This window comes from Alligator mississippiensis, chromosome 14 (assembly GCF_030867095.1).
Source record: "Alligator mississippiensis isolate rAllMis1 chromosome 14, rAllMis1, whole genome shotgun sequence".
Lineage (NCBI taxonomy): Eukaryota > Metazoa > Chordata > Crocodylia > Alligatoridae > Alligator > Alligator mississippiensis.
In genome coordinates this window covers 44,085,273-44,108,485 of record NC_081837.1, presented here as the reverse complement: position 1 = coordinate 44,108,485, position 23,213 = coordinate 44,085,273, and the positions used below count along the sequence as shown (strand labels likewise).

Genomic DNA, 23,213 nt, shown 5'->3' with positions numbered 1-23,213 from the left:
TGTTGTGGAGCTATATATTTTTTATTGTAAATTAAGAATAATAATCATCCCACGAGTTGTGCAATCATACTTTCTGTCTTACAGTGTAGTGAGCGTTGAATTCACAAGCCAAGGAAGACTGGGACCATACTTAGGGCAGCCTTCCATTAAAAATACCAAGCTTCTGTAGTGATACAGTAAGATTTTCCACCGAGTCTAAACTGCAGCCTGGGTGATACCATGATAGCGTAAGGGGCATGCTTTTTCGCAGCTGGTGCTAATCCATAGCATTGTTTGGACATAGACATGTGACGAGGGCACAAGAACGAGCCCCGGGCCCTTGTGGTCATGGAAGATCACGTGATCGTTTTCTGCAAGAAAAAGGGCAGCTAAATTTAGCATCTGGCTAAATTCCAACGCAAGAAGTTATAGACTGCCTTCCTAAATCCTCAGCATCCCTGTCATTTGGAGATGCCTTTCCTCCACACTGCCTAAACCCCAGCTGTGCCGTTCTGGACACCCTGCTGCCTTCTGCTACACAGGCTGCCCAAATGATCTCATCATTAACCTCACAGATAAACAAAGCTCTTGGTTCAGAGGCAATAGCTTTTAGTAGGCCAACTAAATAGAATAAATAAATAAATAGAATATACTTTATTAGAAATAAATAGAATCTCTCTTATCAGACCAACTAAATAGAATAATCAAACTAATTTTATTAACCTCACAGAATATTTGTAAGGTTTAATTAATGTTGGCAAACCCCATGCCTTCTAGGACCTCTTCATTGGCGGGATGCAGTCTCCAGCATTTCAGTCTGGCACCTTTTGTAAACTTTAAATGAACTTTAATTATGAATACAAGAGTCTATATCGTGCCCTTGTACTACCACCATTCAGCTGCTGCCCTGCAGCCTGCATTGCCATCACCAGTTTTGATTGCATCTGTTACAAGTTTTACTCATTCTAGCTGCTCCCAGCTCTTGCTCTCTCCCTCACACTCTCAGCAATTCAAAACCAGCTACAGCAGTTTATGAGTTTTTGCAGCAGTCTAAAATCTTGTGACTTAGCAGCTGTTGCAACATGACCTAATCCTTAAACCGCGATTCCTCTCCTGGCTATCCTATGAATCGGCTTTACTAATACATCACTGCAAATGGAGTCCTCCCCTCAGTCCTTTTGGGACCCTTCATGCCTCCTGGGGGAGCAGAAATTGTGCCAAAAGATACAAGACCGTGATTGTTTAAATCCCTGCCTCGAAAAGCAATGCATGCCCTGTTGGTAAGGTGTGCTTTGCATCATTGCCTCAAGCCATGGATGTGTGTTGGACATAAATGCCATAGGTGAGCACAGAGAAGCTTGACTGCTTCCAAATGATGCTACCTCAATTCACTTTGGAGGAGTTGACGTAGCAGTCACAAAACAATGCAGAAGGAGAAGTCTCCATTTGGTTTTCAGAGGGAGGACGCGATATATTGAAGCACCTAATCCAGATTTCCTGTACACATGCAATTCTATCGCTCTGTGTAGAAAGTTTCACCCAGACGCAAGGTAGAGCATGAGACAGGTCCAACAGCTTCCAGGAGCTGTTCTTCCCAGCATCTTCCCTGATCTGACAACTCCAGAATTATTATTTATCACAAAATCATAGATAAGGAGGTTGGAAGGGACCTCAGGAGGTCACATCTAGTCCAACCCCCTGCTCAAGGCAGGACCATCCCCAACTACACCGTCCCAGCCAAGGCTTTGTCAAGCTGGGCCTTAAAAACCTCCAAGGATGGAGAGTTCACCACCTCTCTAGGTAGCCTGTTCCAGTGCTTCACCACCCTCCTAGTGAGCTAGCTTTTCCTAGTAAGTTATTAGTAATAACCAACCTAAACCACCCTTGCTGCAACTTGAGACCATCGCTCCTTGTTCTGTCATCTGCCGTCACTGAGAACAGATTCTTAATGAGTCATTTCTTATTATTAAGTAAATGCAGGTCTAGAGATGGTTGCAATGCTGTGCATCCTTCCCCTTGCTCCCAGATGCATGTTGTCAGAAGGAATGCATCAGGGAAAAGCTATCCTGTAGTTGCTAGATTAATCAAGTCGTGCTATAGACCAAATATCCCCCAGGGCACAAGGACTGTGCTGAGCACCGCAGCCATTTCAGAAGGGATGGGTGGATACTCAGAGCTTTTAAGAAAAAAAATCAACCAACTTTTCTTTTTTTAATGATAGGTCGCATAAAAAAAGAGTTCAAGTTCTATTTGCCATTTGGTTCTCATTCTGATGGGATACAGAGTTGGAAACTGGGGCATTTTCAAGTGTCAGTATGCCTTTTACACTGCAGAACAAAGATCCCCAATACCATCTCCACAGCGCCTGAAAAAATGTCATGCAAACACATACGGCTCAATTCAACTGTATTTCATCCAAGTAGTTCTGCAGTAAGTAATCCCAGGGATGAGCATCGGAGCAGACCTATTAGACCTCATTCCAGTCCAGCCAACTCCAGCCAGTGCTAGATTTCTCCTTCCAACCTATTTCCCACTGTTCGTCCAGCGCGTCAAGCAAAAATGTGCCGAGCAATATCGCTTCCAAACATCCCATAAGCCAACCTTTTATATGGTGCTGTTTTATAGCGCTACCTTTAAAGCCCAGACTAAGAGGGCAGAGTCAGGGCAACAATTGCACCTTCTGCAAACACACAGAGGGCCTTGCTCAGTGCTGTGTGTCAAAAGGGTCATGTTTGAGACAAGTGATTAAATTTTAGTCCTACCACATCTGAGGGAAGCAGGAGGAAAAAAAACAAGAAAAGGAAAGAAAAAACACCTTTTTTTGACAGCATCGAATGAGGCTGAAGAGGTGGTTGCTTAACAAGGGCCTTTAAACGATCTTCATGTAAGGCAACGTCTCAAAAGTTAATAGACATAAAGAGTGCTTTACTGATTAGAGGCATTGCACGAGGCTTTCATGAGCTGACTGTAGGTGAATCCGGAAGAAAGGCTTTGCGTGCTACAATTAAGCTTTAGCCAGTGATGTGTGAAGCAATTACAGAAAATTCAGAAAGTTGAAAATGTCACAGAAATGCTGTCCCTTTGCCCTCCGTGCCAGAAATTGAGCTTTTCTCTGGAGACCCAGGAGGGCAATAGCCCAGTGAAGATCTCGTTAGGATCTTTTGTTTCAGATATCGGGTCAAATGGCCTAGCTGCTTTCTAGCATGAAAAATGAGCACAGGAAGGAGTCTGGGGCCCAGCCCGCTTAGCTAGGTGGTGTGTAATGGACTGGGATCAAGAAGATCGGTGTTACAGCAAGGTGATCCTGATTTTACTGACACCCTTAATGCCACATCACTGCCTGGACCAGCCAAGAAGTCAGACAGATCCACTAAATACTCCCCTTGTGTCCTGCCAATGAAGGGGTTACCTGAATCCAGATAACCCCTTCATTTTCAGGACATGGAAAGAGTACTTATACCTTGCCACAAGAGGACTGATGCTCCTAAATCACTTTGTTGCTTCTGAAACCGCCAAATGGGTTTGATACTCGCTCCTCACTTGCATCACACCTTGCAAAAAGTGACAGCGGTTCCCGTAGCGCAGAGGATTGAAGCCTGCCCTGGGTTGTGTTTGTTTTTTCCCCTTCTTCCAGCTCATGTCAGTTGTATGTCCTCTCTGGATAATGTACATTTGCAGAAAGTGACAAATGCCTTAGTAAATCTGTTCAGAAATGCCAATAAACCCCATCAGTAACTGTCTTAATCACATGCCTATGAAAAAGAGGGCTAACGGCCATGAGAATGACAGGATCTGCTGTATCTTCTGATCAGTCAAACTCTCCAGATGTGCGCGCTCGAGTTTTACTTGCCTGACAGCCTTTTGCAGAGCAGGGGCTGGAAATTACTTCTAGAGGGCAAACTGCAGGGGAACACAAACTTCCCCTGGCCGAGGTCACTACCGCATCTGTCGAGTACAGGGGGGTTGCTTTCACACAGCCAACAGCTGGTGCCCAATTACAATTCAGAGTCCTGATAAATTATTCTATGATATGGGGGAATCATGAGTGATGGGGCAGTCAGTTAGAATTAAGAAGTCCAATCATCTGTGATGCAATATGGGGATTGTGTCAGGCCAAACTGTAAATCAGAATTCAGAGTCCCAATTACCTTTACTATAATACGGCATTCAGGGAGCCAGGCCACTCAATCACATGTCTAAGCCCTGAGCAGTTCCAGCACTATATGCTCCATTAGGGAATAATAGCAACACTTCTGATATTGCTTTGTTGAGTTGCCATAAGCTAAAACATTGAGGATTTCTCCACAGGCTGACAGTATTCGGTTTAGGTAAAGTTGCAGACAGCGTTAGCAATATGCAAAATAGAAGCACAAATATGAGCAAAGTAGTCTTTTACACGGTGGTGATTTTTGTCATGTGGAATCTAAAGAAGCTAAACCAACATGATTTACCACCAGCATCAAAATGAAAGGGATTGTTTTGTCTCTGATTCTAGCGGTATTATTCAAAATGCAAAATGCACTTGTTAATGAAAAGAGGGCTGCGCAGAACTCGGTCATTTGGCTTTGCAGAGGTCTGTCTGTGCATTTTCCAGTTGGGCTCACACCTCTCAGTGAGCCCAAAGTGTGAATGAATGCATTTTCTGATAAAATTATACATATATAAAACTAAATGATCAATCCTAATTGGCTAGATGCTGGACCCCCTGCTTAGCAAATTGTGTAAACCCAGGTGAATTCCACAATGAACACAAAACCACTGGTAAGAGTCTGCCTATATTGCAAAGTGCATACAGGACAACAGGGAGTGAAAACGTAAAGTGGATACTTTAGTTCATTATGAAGAAAGCCTTTTCATGGTTTGGTTTAATCTACTGCCAGATCTCATGTGGAATGTGTGTTCACATAAGGAGTTAGCGTGGATTAGCTGTTGCACTGGAACATTACTTTCCCTGTGTAGTCAAGCCCAAAAGGTTAGTCCCAAAGCAGGCCTAACTCACAGTTCCAGCTGTCTTTGAGCAGAGCTCTAAATCACAGCTTTTCTGCCATCTGCTGTAGGCAAGGGCCTCGTTCCCTTCTCGCCTGCACGTGGGACTCCACTGACATCAGCAGTGCAACTTAGGTGTAAAATAGGCAATAAGGGAAAAGAAAACGGGTGTCCTGTGCTGCAAGGAGAATGCAGTTCACTGCAGGTCACCCAGTTGAACACCCTGCCTCTGTGCTGGTGGCATCCCGGGTGAACATGCATAACAAATCCACACCACGTAGTTGATAGCATAATGCCATGTGTGCTGGGAAGGTTGCAAAGCATGAGATCATATCATGTCATGCTTTGACATAATGCCAAACTAAAAACTTTAGTTTGGGTCTTAAAGGGATCTAGCCCTTTTGAAAACTCTACTTAGGCATTCTGGCTGTGTATTATTGAGTACCAAGTGAAAGGCTAGTCTGAGTTTTTGGCAGGAATCCTGTACAACATCAGGAAAATGCCACGTGCAGCTGGGAGGCTAATATGGGGTGGAGGAGATTAGCATTTAGCCATTGCTCTCCAGTTCGGCCTCTCATTTTGTCTGCTTGCTCAGTGAATTTGCACAGTGTCTTGGGCCAGAAGAGCGACCTCTTTGTCTTTGTTCCCCTCCAGTTATGGTGACATGGTGCCCAAGACCATTGCCGGGAAGATCTTTGGCTCCATTTGCTCGCTGAGTGGGGTGCTGGTCATTGCTCTGCCGGTTCCAGTTATTGTTTCCAACTTCAGCCGAATTTACCATCAGAATCAGAGAGCTGACAAACGAAGAGCACAAAAGGTAAGTCTCGTTCACGTGGCACCTTGCACTGACGGGTTACTGTGACTGCAGTCCTACAGGTGACGTTGCTTTATGAGGACGCTAGCGCTAGCCATGCGGGTCCAACATAGCCTTTCAGTACCATGACAGCCCGTGTCATTTAGGGAAGAGTTAACAACGCATAAATAAGGATGGAACTGAACTTTTAGGCCATCTACCTATCCCCATCAGGGCAAGGATCACTACAATATTGTAGTCGGTCCCTGGTCACTTGGGAATTGAACTGTTGCCATTATGTCACAGCCTAGCCACTGAGCATTATGGAAAAATAGGGACCATATTGAGGCCCTTCTCCACAAAAGCTTGCATACATAAGCTAAGAGGAAGCCTCAGCCTTTATCAGTATGGGGACAGGATGCACAAGTGTCAAGTCTAAGCCTGTGTCTGTCTAAGCAGAGGGCAGTGTGCACCCATCCTACCCATCTATCTACATCTACCCACAAACATATGCATGCACGCCTACGTATATTGACCCACAAACAAATCCTCACAACTGTTATCCATACAGAGATGCAAGCTGGTTACCTACAACACAGGCTGTCTAGTCTTGTCTGAACAATGGGTTTCCATTGTTTGCCCTTGCTATACATCAATCTGGTTCCACTATAGCAGAAAATGTAAATCCTAATGTTGTTTTCTTTATCAGAAGTTATTTATCTCTCTAGCTTCTTTTCTTATTTTATCCTGGCCTTTAAAAAAGAAAGTGCACAAACCAACCAGCTACTGCATCCCAAACAGAAAGAAGTGCTGGCTATATATATATATATACACACAACAGCCCCTAAAAAAGTTAGAGGTTTATTGAATGTTTGAAAATTTGGACCGTTTTAACTAGTCAAGAAAAACCTACAGATTCAGTGCCAAAACACAGCATATTTATTTCAGGCCAGCCAATGTATACTACAGATGGGATTGCAAAATCAAGGTATTTTTTAATAGCTACTAGAGATTTAAGATTCCTTTTCCTCTGTTGGATGCTGTCTCAGTCTGCCAGGTATCCAATGCCCACGGGACACGAGGGAGAGTTGTAGTCATAAGATGTGTTATTTCTACCCCAGGCAGGCATCTAGGCTGTCTCCCTCTTGCATCTCAGAAAGTGAAGAGGGGACCTGCCAGCCTACGAGCGTTGGCAATCTAGACCTGCAGAAGAACAAAAGGTAGACAGCTGCCATGTATGAATAAGATGTTTCTACTGTGAATGAGCTGTGGCTACTGCCTCTAGATTCAAGCTGGTTTTGACAGCGGGTATTAAACCTTACAAAAAGTTGACAGGACTTTTTTTTTTTTTTTTAAATGTGCATAAAGCAATATAGATATAGAAGTCTATATAGGATAGAGTAAAACATAATATGGATTCTTTCGAATGGAAGTATGAAACGTTCACACTCACACACACACCTGTCTATTTGTTCACACAATGCAAGTTTATAGTTAGGAATGGAATGGTTTTCACATCAGAGCAGCGCAGAGGAAGAAAGTGCAAGAATTCCCCAATGAGCAGAGGGAATGCAGCTGTGCTTCATGGTGCTGAAGCAGTAATAGAGGAAAGGGGATGAAGTCCTGCCTCACTGCTGAAGCTTCTTTGAGGCTGTGACATAGGAGGGAACAAATGGTTGCATCTTCAGACCTAAGCATCTAAGGAGCAGCTGAGGAAGAAACCCAGTGTAGGGGATAGCAGGGCAGTAGCATCCGTCCCACTGGTACATGCACTCCAGCGTGGTGGAAAAAATCTCTAGGGTAGAGGATATCAACTCTTTGGTGCACAGATCCCATCTAAGTGAGGCTCCCCACTTGCTCACACCAGTATAAATCATGAGTCTCTACTGAAATCAAAACAGTAATGTTAGCATGAAACTAGTGTACATGAGCAGAGTAAGACCTGGCCTCTCCCAGTGCCTCTCCGCTAATTCCCAGTTGAGCACCACCCTTGTGCAGAGTGAGTGTCAAATGCTGCCATTGAAGGTGCTGTACAACAGTCTTCACAGGGTCCCTGATTATACTAGGAAGAGAACAGGGGATGAATGAAGCCATGTAGTTTAAGGAGACTGTAACCAAAGAAACATCTATGCATTGATTCACTGGAAAAGTGACACTGCAAAAGTCCAGTTGAACCTTGTAGCTGAGTGAATGTTGACCAAGGGTCTCATCTATAAATCTGAAAATAAAATACAATAGAATAAAATCAATGAATCAAAGCCAGGTGATAGGACTGTGACTGGTACTTTTATCCTCTAGAGACAAATACTCGGTAACTGACTGTCTTCTAATTAGCTACGATGGCACCTAGGCACCTCCTTGTCTTTTGCAGAAGAGACGGGAACAAAGCGAATAAACATTAACGTGTCTGTTGAGCTGTCCAAGTGACAGCCATTGCAACAGCAGCTGTAATGAGCTGGATTTCTCCCGCAATAAAAACCAAAGAGAAATATGCTATTAAACACAAGGTTTCTAAATGCATAAAGAAAACAACCCAGGGAAATAAATACAATCTGGAGTGAGCTGTAGGAGAAATAAATAAAGCATGCACGTACTCCAGCATCTAACTTACCACCATACACGATTTCAGAAGAGAATATACATGGAATACCAAAGCAAGTGGCACTGGTAAGAAAGGAATATAAGACTGAGATTTTAAAAGGCACCTAAGGGACTTGACTGAGGCTATGAAGAAATTCAGTGGATTTGGGTGTCAAAATCCTGTCAATGTATTTAAAATCTGAGGCTGAATTCTTACCCTACATTCAAGATGAGGGCCTTGCTAGGTCCTGGTTAGGAAGGTCCCTTCCTAAAGCTCTCGCAAGGTTTCAGCTGCCTGGATGTCATCCAGGACTCCTTGGCACGACCCATACGCCTGAAGAAGGGTGTTTGTGCCCAAAAGCTTGCAAAGAACTATTTGTCCAACTATTGAAGTTGGTCTAATACAGGACATCACGTCTGCCCAAAGTACCTTGATTTGACATGACCCATGCATGCAAAGAGCTGTGCATCTCCAGCTTCCAAAGCTGCCTCCTCCCCGTGTTGTGTCTGTTTAGTGCTGATGGGATTCCAGTCTCCAGCAGTGCCAACCCTCTACCTTTCACCAGTACTACAATCTACCTTTAAAATTAAACATAAAATGTCCTCTAATGACCAATTCAATCCCAAACACCACTCTTCATCAGAATCTTAGTGGGAAAAAGCAATGAACGGGTAATGAACAGGACCATATTACAAGCATTATAATTGAATATCATGCAGCTCTGATGTTATGTGTTAATGGAAAATTTAACTTTGGTTCACTGGAGGACAGATAGATCCACTTTCCATCCTCTCTGCACTTGGAGACTTCAATTTCAAACCTTGGAATCACAACATAAAGAGCAACAAAACCGTATCCAATTAACAATTAATTTCCCAGCACTGTGATCTTACAGGTCACTCAAATACCTTTTAAGCAGCCATAAACACAATCCATTCATTGCTAATCAGGAGCATCTACTGCATCTTCAAAACTCTAATTTAAAAAAAAATTATCCAATTGCCTTCATTTAAGAAATCATTTGTGATCAAGTATTAACTAAAAGCAAAACATTTTTAAAGAGCAATACGTGCTTGCAGCTGGGAGGTGGGCCAAATAAGCAAAAGCATTATTGTTATCATCTGCATTATTGGCTATTTTGTTCTACTGGAATTGAAACAACACTCCCTAATGACGCCCAATGCTGCAAGATGCTGGTGCTATAAATGTATGCACACCATGAGACAGCGCCCGCCTTCATGTCCTCATCATCTCAAGAGACAAGATGTGCTGCCCGCCATGTCCTGAATCCCATTCTAGCACCTTCGCCACAAACCTGTCCTTCCACTAAGCCTCCTTCCCAGCCCGCCAGCTGTGACCCTGAAGGTTTCTGCACTGAGTCCCCCTCTTTTTCTCCCGGCTGTCGATCCATTCTGTGAAGATGAAATATGCCGCTAACCTTGATGCTTCTATGATTGATTGCAGCTCTTATCAGGGCTGCTGTATAGACACACGCGATATATTTTTTTTTCCCCTGGATTTGAATTTCTAATTCTCCTTGTGCTGGATACATTTCTGAATTAGTCAAGTTTTCTCAAGTCAGAAGCATGAGCAATTCTCACATGCCCATCACTGTATGAAAACAACAGAAAGGGAAAGAGAGAGAAGGACTCTCAGGGATGATCTACTATAGTATGTTAGAAGCAACCTTAAACCTCATGTTGGTGCCAGCACCTCCCCTCCCGTGTCCTGAGCTCCATATTCTGAGGCCGGATAAGTCTGCATAATGGTCAAATCTGTGGCCCAGCCAATGAAGGTATCTGTGTGGGCCCTGCAAGGAGGGTAGGATAACGCTCTTTACACTTATATGGCTTCTTCTTGATTTAATGGCCACATTGAAAGAGGATGGGCAAGCTTAGAGCACCACGCAACTCTTCTTGTCCTCTGCTGCCTGGTATCTTCCAGCCAACACTTTAGGGCAGCCCCCAAGCTGTTATAAATGGTATCTACCTTCTTTTCCAGAGTCCCCCATTTTTGCTCAAAATAATTTAAAAAGATGAAGGCTCTTAAATCTAGAGATAAATGCCACTGAATTTAGGAAGTTGACTTGAGGCAGACAAGGTTCCTTGGGTGAATTTGATATCTTTTATTAGACCAACCCAGATAGTTGGAGAATAGTTATTAAGCAAGCTTTCAGGTTCAAAAACCCTTCGTCAGGCTAAGGAGGTTTCAGCAGTTGGTGTGTGCTCTTCCTGGATGGATGTTGACTTGAGTACTCTGATGAGAAGGGGTAATGGCAAGCGTGCCGTATATGGCTGCACGTGCCATTCACAGAGACATGTCGACAGGAGGAGAGCAACATTAAACCCAAATTCTCCAGATTGACTTAAGCTTTGGGAGTGCTTGCCTTTTTTCAAGGGGTTGAAAAGTTGGAAAATATTCAACAACACTTGCTGCTTTCTTGCTCTATTAGTTAAGGCCCAGCTTTTTCTTACCCCAGCCTTAGCGGTGAAAGAGTTCAAATGGCTTGAGCAAATATTTGCAGGTGTTTATTACCAGATCAACTCTCACATCCTTCAAAAATAAATGGAGACAAAATTTGCCTTAAAGGAATAAAAACCACCAGTGGATTAAACACCCAGAAGATAAATTACTCTTCGCCAACCTGTATTGTAAAAGAATTAATTACAGTGAAGTCTGGCAATCTTAATACATGGTGCCACATCATCAAAATTTGTCCTCCAGCAGCAAAACCCAGGTCAGCCAGAGCAGAAGATGAATGGATCTTTTATGACATAGTTCATTTAGGTAAAGTTGGATTTCCCCCCCGCCTTGTTTGGGGTTTTTGAGTAATGTTCTATAAATAGACCTTCCTGACATTGATAGGAGGCTGTTCTTGAGTGAATGTCACAGCTTTGGAGTCTGTGGATTTGAACTTAAAAGGCTCGGCGACAGAGTGGCTGTTCACCTCCTATCTAAGTTGGAATCTCTCCCTCGGTAATAAGGAGTTGTTCACTTTCCACTCTGCAGAGGCTCGGTGTGAAGCACCAGGAGACTAGTATCAGATGTGGTCTCTCTGGGTCAGCAGGAAGGAGGATTGCAAATGTTCGGAAGCACCCTCCAAAAATAAGGATGGCCTTCTGCTTTGTAAGCCCGGAGATGAAGCAGTCGGTCACAGGCAGGGAACATGCAGCCCCTTTTATACCCAGGCAAATCAGAAATAACTCCTCTAACAGTCGCGGTTGTAAGAAGGAGAACGATACAATACGTACTCCAGCAGCTAGGTACCCTACATATAACTCCCAGACTCAACGTGGCTTCCCTCCGGGGAGAGAAAGGTGTCAGGTGCTAGACTTGTTGCTAATCATGCACTACTCGAGGGCTCTCAAGTAACGCGGTGGTGAGGAATACCTAGGCACCTGAAGAGAACGGAGGAGGTTTTTTCGAGTGGGTATAAATTCCTTTAAAGCTTCCAAAAGTCTGGATGCCCTTCCAGTGCCTACTTGAATGACTCACACCTCTCAGCCCTGTAAGACTACTTGGGAACCTTGTGACAGTAGTTTGCTTTGAGAGATTTCTGGCAATCCCCGAGCATCTATTCCTGTGGCTCGAGTGGAGAAACGGTGGAGACGAGTCATTAACGACGTCCTTGTCTTTGCACAAACTCTGCCAGCAACAGCAACACAAGGAAAGCGGGGGAAAGCTCACAGAAAAGACTGGATCTGCTGAATGTCCAGTGGGCGACCTCTTTCCCCCCAATCTTCAGGGATGCTGATGTATCTTTGGTACCACTTAAATTGCCCTACTTTAAAAATAACCAGCTGAAGTGCCTCGCCGAGCTGGATTAAGTGTTGCAAACAAAGCGAGCGTGCTCTATTGGTCTTTTTAAATACTGAAACCAGGCTTCTGAAAACACAACTAAAGGTCCTCTCTACAACCGCCATGCTGATGCAGAGGGCTGGCCAAACCAGGACTGAGACAGGCTGCCTGTTCACCAAGCAAGCACAAGTTCAGTGTGCATTAGATGGATGGGTGCTGTGCCGAGTACATACAGGAGCTCCCAATCACTGCCAGGTAATGGCACTGGTGGGTGTCATGCCAGGGTTTTATGCCTGAAAGTTTTGAAAGGGGTTGATTCTTTCCTTCATAGTCCTTTCCTCCCTTCTGTGGGCAGAGATCTCCCTGAGCAGCTGCAATTACAGTCTGACTAATTATGGCAATGCCCACCCTGTTGGCTCAAAGGTCATCCCCCAAAAAGACTTAGGCCTTGGCAATAAGCTACAGCAAGAACTTTAAACGCTGGGGTTATCTGGGCACGAACTTGGAGCCTGGAGGCAGCTCTTAGTGCAGACGGCACCGATCCAGCTTGGCAGCTACAGGCTGTGATGTGTCAGGGACAAACCATGGACTCACAACAGAACAACCTCTAAGACTGGACTGGAGCCTTCATGCGCAGATCTGAGGCCATTTCTTCTCATTTCCATATGTCCCAGGGGCCCCAGGCTGTTGGGGGGGCTGGCAGCACTGGACCATCCTGCTCCCCTGCAGTGCTAGCTGGAGATCGTTCTTAATTCCTTCAAAAGCCTAGTGTGAGTAAACACTGATGCAACGCTCCAAAATAAACATTTCAATTTTATAAATCTATTTAATTTAATGAGGATTAAACCCCATGGTGTGTACAGGCACCCCTTGATGCTAGAGTAGCACGCGTTTTGGAAAGCACTGATGCAGCTACCCAGAGGCCAGGAGATCATTTTAGAAGTGCAGCTCCCAATAATACCTTTGGTGGGCGGGCGGGCGGGCGTGAATGACGCTGCCGGAAACAGGCACCCGCTTGCTCATCTAAAGCAATCTGACCTCTAGAGCTGTTCTCGGGTCTCAACATTTGGCCACATGAGCTCTTTCATGCCGAGATCCTCCAAACAATTTGTTTGAAACTACTGTGTGCAACCCAGGAAGGCTCTTGGGGAAAATACGGGGGATCTTCCCACCTTGCAGGAAGAAGAGGTCATCAATGGCATCAGCTTCTTACCCAAAGGAAGACATCACTTTGCCCTTTACACGATGGGGGAGAAATGTAAACAGGCAGATGCCGAAGGATGCTGTAAGCAGTCCCGCTACAGCAAGCCTGTGATTTACTGGTAAGATTTGCCAGGTCAGCGAAGGTACAACAAAGCCTCATGTCCGAGGCAGATTAGCATGGCTTTGGCAATGTCTTACACAAATTGTCCGCTCTCACGGGCATAAAACTTCAGCAATAACAGGGCTTCCACTGCTAATACCAGGCCTGAGGTCAGCATGCTTTCGAAGCCTCTAGCTGCTTAGTCTGCCCAATACGTTTCATGTAGGAGCAATTAGCCTTTGCTTACAACTTTTTGAGCCAGGAAATGCGTTCGAAAACCCTTTTTCGTCCTGCACGTGGCAAGCATTCAGCAAAGGACCAAAGCCCCCCCGTGCAGATAAGGAAAGTACGATGCAGGGGAAATTCATTTCCCAGAGCAGCTCTCACATAAAACAATATCACAAGATGCTTTACAGGAGTGAAAATTACAGGCTATCAAAGAGTATATGGTATAAATTAGGGGAAGCAGCGGAGTGGACACATTGTCTGGCAGATGAATTAAAGCATTCAATCATAGGACCAATAACAGAGGGAGAGAAGAATTAAGGGGCAAGGGAGAAACAATATCTTTTCAGATGAGAGTCGATGAGGTGGAAAGAGATACAGGAAGGTTATTCCTGGCAGCGAGCTCCACGTGAAAAAGCTTTCACGCTGGCAGCCATGAGCCTGCGGAGAGGGATGAAGAGGTAACTATGACAATGTTTTTAAAGGGGCTGAAGCCTACACAAGGAACAGCCAAAATGAAAATGTCCTTCCAATTGTTTTATGAGAGACACGTTAAAAACAGCTTGTTCCCAGCGTTAGAGCCCTTGTCCCCAGAGGCACAGAAAATGGGATGGCAGACAGAAGAGAAGATGAAGAGTGATGATGATGAAGAGAACGCTTAACACTAGATTTATGGCATCATCTTATCCCTGAGAAAGATGTCCTACACATCTGTCAATAGCAAGGCCGTTATCATAATTGATTTGCTGCCAGGTGGGGGAGCACGGCTGTTCAATTCCTTCGGCCGACGAGGGCTGGGCACACTCTCCTGGTGTCCCTCCTCCGGACAGAGGAAGAGGGGCGGCCGGCAGGGCCTCCTCGAGAAGGCACGTGAGCTGCCTAAGCAGAGGCTTTCAGCTGCAGTGAAAAAAACCCCCAAATACATTCAGCTTTCTGTTTGGGGGAGACAAAAATCAGCGTGGATTTTCATGGGGGAAATCTCTTTTTTTTTTTGCCTCTTATTGGCTTCTCATCTTCTCCTGTGGGAATAGGAGAAAGGGAGGAGAAACTGCTGGTTTAGTTTGCATTTTATATATCGATATGAATACCTCCTTTTGTTTGTCCTCATTAGGGAAAGTACATCCAGTAACGTTTCCCACCAGCTCCCATCCAGACCCCTGCTCTCTGCACCCCAGACTGCTTCAGACAGCTGGACAGCCCTCTGCGGGCGAGATGAAGCTCCTGACCTGGAGCCGAAAGGCTCAGTCTCCAACCCCAGGGCACGCAGTTGAGCACTGAGCCCTTTCCCAATCACGGTCCATTGCTTCCCAACTCCACCACACACCTTGGGGCAAAGCAAACCAGTCCTGCTTTTGGTGGCTGAGATCCAGTGCCCTAGAGAGAGTGGGGGACTAAGTCCAAGCTGTGCATCTCATGCTTCTTCTGACTTGAACAGACATGCTCCTACTTCACTGGGCTCTCTGGTGTAAAACTGCCCTGACCTTTCTGAAGCCCAAGCATGGATTCCTCAACCCATGTTGTGCTGCACCTAGGGAGGAAAAATGTCCAGCACACCTACAGCCTAGGGAATGACCTGCTGGGTGGCACGGAGGTGGAAAGGGATCTCGGAGTACTAGTGGACTCCAAGATGAACATGAGCCGGCAGTGTGACGAAGCCCTCAGAAAAGCCAATGGCACTTTATCGTGCATCAGCAGATGCATGACGAATAGGTCCAAGGAGGTGATACTTCCCCTCTATCGGGCGCTGGTCAGACCGCAGCTGGAGTACTGCGTGCAATTCTGGGCGCCACACTTCAAGAAGGACGCGGATAACCTGGAGAGGGTCCAGAGAAGGGCAACTCGTATGGTCAAGGGATTGCAGGCCAAGCCCTACGAGGAGAGACTAGAGAAACTGGACCTTTTCAGCCTCCGCAAGAGAAGGTTGAGAGGCGACCTTGTGGCTGCCTTTAAGTTCATCACAGGGACACAGAAGGGAATTGGTGAGTATTTATTCACCAGGGCGCCCCCGGGGGTTACAAGAAACAATGGCCACAAGCTAGCAGAGAGCAGATTTAGACTGGACATTAGGAAGAACTTCTTCACAGTTCGAGTGGCCAAGGTCTGGAACGGGCTCCCGAGGGAGGTGGTGCTCTCCCCTACCCTGGGGGTCTTCAAGAGGAGGTTAGATGAGTATCTAGCTGGGGTCATCTAGACCCAGCACTCTTTCCTGCCTGTGCAGGGGGTCGGACTCGATGATCTATTGAGGTCCCTTCCGACCCTAACATCTATGAATCTGTCTCCCTTCATCACCCCTCAGTTACTAAATTGAGAAAATCCCACTGACTTTTCAACCTCAAAAGGGTATTGTGAGAATGACTGTAATGCCTGTAAGCATAAAGTGCTAATGATGCCCAATTCATATAATTATTGACAGCATTCATAATCTGAAGTTCAGATTCACATACGTGACTGTATTTGCAACAGAGGTTCCCAACACGTGACCCCAGTCAGAACATAGGAGCAAAATCACATGATTTTACTAAAAAAAATCACCACTAAGCAGCAGAGCTTGTACCAGTAAATGCTGGCAGACCTCTCTTCAGACCTGAGCATACAATCTAAAAATATGCTCATAAAAAAACAAGCCCCTTTCACTGGGGGAAACTGCCATCTGCTTGTGAATAGTCCACAAACTAAAGTCACTGTACGAATTGCTCCATAGGACACATTTGCCCTGCTTTGCTCTTCATGGAGGTAAAGCAGATCTCATCTGTTTACTATGCAGATCATTGCATGATGGTAATTCAAGCCACCTGTTCCTCATGTAAGTGTAGCTGCTTAGACCTAACTCAGCATTAATTCCAAGCAAATATAATGAAAAGAAGCAATTGCGTACATTGTCTGTGCGCTCGCCCATCCAGCAGCCAGTTCGTTTTAGTCCACATCAAAAGCATGAGCTTCGTTAGCTATTGAGCCTGGACCATTAGAAGCCGTTCTGGTAAGAACGTACAACAATGCTGGAATGCAAAAACAAGGGCCAGAGACACGAGTCACCATGGCAACCCTGAAGCTTTCTTCTGACAAATTAGGGGGAGCTTTGAGAGATCCGGGTACCGAGCACGAGACAGGCTGCTCCTGGGAGGATGGCAGTGCACGCTTCTGTACAAGGTGCCCGCTCCCCCTTGCAAAGGATCCAGGTCATAGGGCCTCTCTCTTCTTGGTATCCACTCTGGATAAAAACATTACACTCCCATACAAGGGGGAAACAAGAAATATTACCTTCTACTTGCAGAAGAATATTTAGACTGAGTCAGCTCATGATTACTCAACCCAGGATGTTTTCTCTCATTTGACCAATGTTTCTATAAATGCCTTAATATTCACTAAACCAATCGTAAAATAGCATCGCCTTATTGTGTCAATGACTGCTGAAGTTTTTTCTTGGCTGTCGCACCCAGAAATATCTATGCCTTACTGTTCTTCAATGCAACTGTTAGATGTGCAAAGTTGTCTCCTTCCATGACGCATTTCTTAGTAGCGTACACGATAGCCTCAAGAAGGACAGGTGGAGTAAGCAGAAGGCCTATAGGGAATAGTGAAAAGGGACTGCTCCCCAAAGACAGATGTGTATCTGAGGTCAGCAAGCATACAGACACGGTGAAGGTGGGCAGAAGTCAAGCTGAGTTAGACCTCGCAAAAAGAGTAAAAAAAAAAGGTTCCTCAGCCATATAAACGAAGAGAGAACAAGGAAAGAAGGAGTAGGACCACTACGGAGAGAGGATGAGCTACAGATTAAAGATCATCTAGGTATGGTCCCAAATCTAAAGGCATATTTTGCCTCAGTTTTCACTCGGGATAACAACGTGGAACATGGGGGTAAAGGCAAGATGGCTAATAGGAATGAGAGTTTGGAAATGGAAACCACCACTTCCAAGAAGGCAGCAAAGCTTGCAGAGACCAGGCATCCCAGAACTCTGTAAGAGCCACAGGACCAGGAGCGAGGAGACCAGGAGATCTTGGCTGGCTTAGCTAAGCAAAAGGAAGGCCAAGAAGACATACCGCATCTCTTCTATGAGAGGGAGAGAGAAGAGCAAGGCTGGGCACGAGAACACGTGGGAGAAAACTGGCCCTAAATAGGTTTAGGCAGGGGACCAGAAGAAGGTTCCTAAACAGCAGAACAATCAGGTTGTGAAGTGGAGGGGGGATTACTTAAGTGCTTTTAAGATAAAGATCAATCAATTTATGAAAACAACAATATAATGAGATTGCCTCTGCTAGCCAGGGACTAGACTTGATGATCCAGGAGGCCCCTTCGACGTCTAAGTGCCTACATCCCTGTGTTCAGGTTCCGCGCATTAGGAGAAACAATCAAATTTGTCCTTCTAGCTAATCAGTCTCTCTGCCTGGTGGAGAAGCTGAGGCCTATTAAATTCCTTATTCTGTGTATTGTTCTATAAATAGATTGCACATCGTGTTCTTCTGTGTTGGAAAAGATTAAATGATATCCTATATTTGAAATGATGATCTGTTGCTTTAATGGAGCCCAGGGTAAGGTGAGATTAAAAGGAGAGCCACGAAGGAGCGAAGGGGAATCTTTCATCTCTGGGAAGTAATGAAGGGGACCCTAAATAAGAGAAAGGTCTGACTATAAGTGGCTCTATCAAATTATATAGGAATATAATGAGTTCTACACAATCTCATTTCCATACGCAGCTCTCCCAAAGCAAAAACGGCTGAATATTTAATATCATCTCAGAAGCTGTTTTAATGTATGGATCTGAAACGTTTCAGAGGGAAAACTCTTTTCTTTGTTTCTAAAAAAAAAAAAAGAGTTAGAATAAGCAAAATACGATTCAAAGAAAATACCTCTCATCTTGACCTCCCTATTGTAACGCCACTGCCTGTCTGTAATAACATCAAGAAGTATCCAAGACTGGTATGAGAGTAACCGGGTGTTATTAGATGGGCCATTTGCTTTTTAAACAGTTATTATTGCTCTCAGTGTTCAAGTGCATGTACAAATGCCCGTTCATAATTTTGCAATCCAGTTTGCTTCTAAGCTTCGTTAAAGGTGCCATGTCAGCTTCTCAGCGTCAGAAGTGGAATAGATAATCAACGTTGTGCCCTCACACTCGGGAACCATTGCACAGGCAGAAGACTCTTTTCATTCCTTGCTGCTTTCATTATTATCATTGCAAATTATTTTCTTTTAAAATAAAACCTTCTGCTTTTCAGCTAAAGGGACCACAGTAGGCCAGCTCTTTGGATGGCAGAAATGAGCACAGCTCTGCTGAGGTCGCAGAGTTACACCAGTGGATGACAGGTCCCATTATCTTTCCAGCATTGTGTGTGCTGTGTGTTTCAGCTAAGAAAGCAGCAAAGCATCTGACAAATTCTTTTCCCCACTAAGTGTTAAAGGGAGCTGGATGTTGCTGTGTACTGAGGTAGTCTAAAAACTACTAAAGATAACAAAAAGGAGTACACAAAAGTGCTCTCTCTCTCATGCATGCTCTGACCTGACTGGTTAAGGTCCCTTTCTAAATCCCTAATCTCTCTTGTTAAATTCTCTGTATGCAAAGTCTAAACACGGGGTTGCCTTCCAAAATGCAGATGCAAACTTAAACCAGAGGGACCTGCAGAGACCTGAAGATGCTCACTGTATATCAGAGAAAAGCACCTTGCCCTTATTGAACAGCTTTGATGAACTTTCTTTTGGAACAAGAATCCCAAATCATAAAAGCCATCAACTGATTTTTTTTTTTTGAAGGGTTTGTCTCAGACCCAAAAATGTTAAAGGACTATTGATGTGCAAGGAGTGCAACCCAGTGCTCACTAGAGCAGGCCCTGAGAGTGCTACAGATATCAAACCATTAATTATTTAGAGAGAGAAAAATAACTGAAGCAGCTGTTAATTATCCAGCATATTTGTATTTTCTGCCAAGAACACTCTTAGTGTGTTTTTTTAGTAGATAAAATTAGATAGAATGGATAATGCTCATACCAGCTCCCAGACCAGCGAGGGGGCAAAGCACGGACACGGGACCCTGGTTCACAACACCTCGGCTTGGAATAGTTCCAAAACCACCGCTGATTTTGCCCGTGCTGTACTGAGGTCTCTTTGAGGCCTTGGGGGATTCACAGCCCTGCTCAAAAAAGAGCATGTTTTCTTAGTGAGATATGCAGAAAACCTGGAAAGCTCAGGTATTCGGTGAACAATATTTGCCGATTTTATTTAGTCCTAAACAGTGACCAAATATAAACAGTTTCCTGATCCAGATCATTCGCCAATTAAAACAAGCAGTCTCCATTAGCACGAAATGCTAGTCATCGGCAATAACAGCAATTGGGCATTTCCTAGACCTACTGTCCGGTGGGAGCAACCCGTGGCCTGTAACGCTCGAGCAGAGATGACACGGGAAGACAGAAGACCAGATACCTGTCCGTCCTTCAGGGAAGACTGGGCTACCGCCCAGCACCCCTGGAGAACCCATTAATGATCCCAATGGAAAATGTAGAGAGGGGTTCCCAAGACTTTGATGGGTGCAGGTATCGCCTCAGCATCCCCCTGCTCGGGCTGTGTTTCTGACTGTGCCCCATTCACCTGGATGCTGTGGATGCTTAGTGCGAGGAGACCTGATCCTTGAGAGAGGTGGGGGCTAAGTTAAGCAAACTAAACCTCCTCCCATGCAGGTTGCTGTCACACTAGCATTATTATTATTTTGTATGAATTATCTTCCAGATTTGGCGCTGCGCATGGTGAGATCCTGCGGTTTCTTAGCAACCCTCCCTACCACCTCCACGCTCTCACACACGCTGGGGGCCATGCATTTCTTTTCTTATTTCGGACTCTTTCTGCAAAGATCAGATCCAAAAATAATGGTCTTGGGCCTTGCCTCGCTGGCCCTTGTGAGTCACATTTGTGGGTTAAGGCCCAGAGGGCTTTCGTGGCAGATGAACCAAAGTATGTTCCTCCCTGTCTCTGTGCCTACCAGACAGCTCACCGGAGGACAGGCTGTATGCGTGGGTCTGAGATGACACAGAGGACCCTGCTAGCGTTAAAATGAGACTGAGGAAACCTGCCCTTGAGAAAGAAAGTGCTTGAAGTGCTAGGACTCTGATCCCAAAGGCAGTGCGGTCCTATGAGGCAGAAGGGCCTTGCATGCACACGTCCAAAAACCGGTGCATGGTGCCAATGACCCAGTTGGTCTAGAAGGGGCCAAGTCTGCTGCGTGAGGCTCTGCCATCTCGTCAGGGTGACCCACAGGATGGGCAGAACGGAGGGGGTGTCGCTGGCTTGGGGAGGTCAGTAAGCATGGAGGGAGTCGACAGAGCATGAGTTTAGATAAGGGTCTAATGCTGCACCAGCATAACGAGGCCATGAGCCTGCCAAGAGGCCTGCCTTGAACCCTTTGCCTTCCAGTGACCCTCTTGCAGCTGCTAGAAAGGCTCCTTGTCTGCATTAGAGGCTACTTGGGCGTGCGTCCACCCCGCTTGGGTCTTGCGCAGGCCCCTAAGACAGGGCCTTTGCTTTTCCTGACTGCCTGTGGGTCCATCAAGACACTCAAAGGCTCAAAGTTGGGTTTTGGGGTTTTTTATATGAATTTGGGACAGTGAGGAGCAATCTGGAAGTGTCCCAGGGGCAGAGACTAGTGCTGCCCAGATAGGTGCAATGATTAGCCCTGGCTCACGTGGGTCTTGTGGGGGGGTGAGAGGCTGGCCACGCGATTTCTTCACCCTCTGGGCTCTGCTTGGAGCTTCAGGGTTGACTGGGCTCAAGAGATCAAATGAAATGGCCCCGTTTTGCCTGTTTCCACACAACTGCACAGCGGTCACTCTCGGTTATCTCAAACCACCACATCTTGCTCAAGCCTAAGGCATGTAGGACAGAGAAGGGATTTAAACAGTGCAAAGGCCCCATGCTTTGGCCCAGAGGCAGTTGTCAGCAAATGCACATCCACACGCAAGCACATCCGTTCTCAGGAAAGCCATTTGTGGAGGTACCACGGCAGTCACTGGTGGACCCATGGAGCCTATTTCCTTGCCTCACTCATGTGCAGGCAACTTAGGTTTAAATCTCTCAACCATGTTTTAGGAGTTTTTAAATAACATCTGTTCCAAACTCCTAAAGCCACTGGGCTTAATTATTTAGTTTGCTAGTGGCCCTGTTTCAGGGAAGGAGAAAGAACAGATTCTTGGAGATGAACCGTCCCCAGTCTGCGTGGAGCAGAGCTATTAATATTTGATCTCCTGCTAGCCCGGAGGCAATGGAGAATAATGTTCATTGCAAGAGCCTAAGACGGATTCTGCTTTCACAAATAACTGAATTGATCGAGTGACTGGAGATGCTGGTGGAACCTTTTGTGCCGTATCTGAGCGGAAACCGTAGGATGCTTGTACTTCCTGCAGCAAAGGAACGGACATTTTGTGAAATGCAGAAAAGAAGTCAATCCTTTCTGATGGTCTTGGAGGCCGAAGCAATGTAGCACCGAAGCAATGAACTTGGCCCCTCCTGAAAGCAGGAAACATACAGGCAGGGACAGCGTTTGAACTGAGTGGCAAAATGTCATTAAATTGAGCAAGCCGGTGGGGTAACGCGGCAAGGCAGACCAATCTGTGATGGCGACGCAGCACAACGTAATGACCGGCCCATGATCAGATGCAAAGACTCAGCAGCTGCAAGCCAAGTCTCAGTGTGCCTCTTCTGCACATCACAACCCACTCAGATTTGGCCCAGAGAAGCTGCAAGTAGGGTCGAGAGCTCTGTTTGAGTGTCGAGCTTGCTCATCAGCTGCTCTCCTGGATCCCTGGCTTCCCTCACCTTCCTGAGAGCTTTGCAGATTTCAGCACCATTCAGAGCTGGGTAGCCGTCATGACTTTCTTGCTGGGATCCTATGACCCCAGCTGACTTCCTGCCCTTTGGGCGGGGGGGCTGGACTCGATGATCTTCCGAGGTCCCTTCCAGCCCGAATGTCTATGAAATCTATGACTGCAGGCATTAGAGCCATCAGTCAAAGAGCTGGACAAGCACATTCAGGAAAGGGGCCTCGTTGTCATTTTTTTAATGCACGAATGGTGCGTGGTGCTTCGTTGTGAAGTATCCTGTTGCCAGCGAGGTTTGCCAGTGACCGCTCTGGACCCAAAGTGCTTTGTACGGTGACATGGTTCCACTCGCCTTAGCTTAAAAAAGCTCGGGTTTCTGAAATGCCCCTTCCCCCAGACTATGTTCCTTGTGAGCTATGGTTCCTAGCTTCACATCTTCCTCTCCCAGTCAAAACTCACTCATACAAACACTTAACAGATGCCCTTTCTTGCCCAAGTGCAGTGGGGCTGGGCCTGATGATCTGCAAGGTCCCTTCCAACCCCTAACCACAGCTAGGTGAACCCGCAGCGCCAAATACCACCGTTCGCTCCCATTTGGGTTCCACAACTGCAGTTTCAGTGGCGATGGGGCTTGAACTGCTGTATGTGCCCACTCAGGGTTTCTTTAATTCTTTTGAGCCCTGGTACCACGTGGCAGCAGTGATGAGCCTGGCCCCAAAGCGCTGGAGAGAGATGCTCCTTACTTCCGA

At 45.8% G+C, this 23,213-nt stretch overlaps 1 protein-coding gene across 1 annotated transcript in view; it reads left to right on the top strand.

Annotated features, from left to right (window-relative positions):
* Nucleotides 1–23,213, top strand: part of KCND3 (potassium voltage-gated channel subfamily D member 3) — a 195,759-nt gene that overhangs the window by 146,407 nt on the left and 26,139 nt on the right. Inside the window, exon 2 of the mRNA XM_006268071.3 lies at nt 5,620–5,782. Coding sequence (XP_006268133.1) covers nt 5,620–5,782 — 163 coding nt within the window. The remainder of the gene's footprint in view (nt 1–5,619; nt 5,783–23,213) is intronic.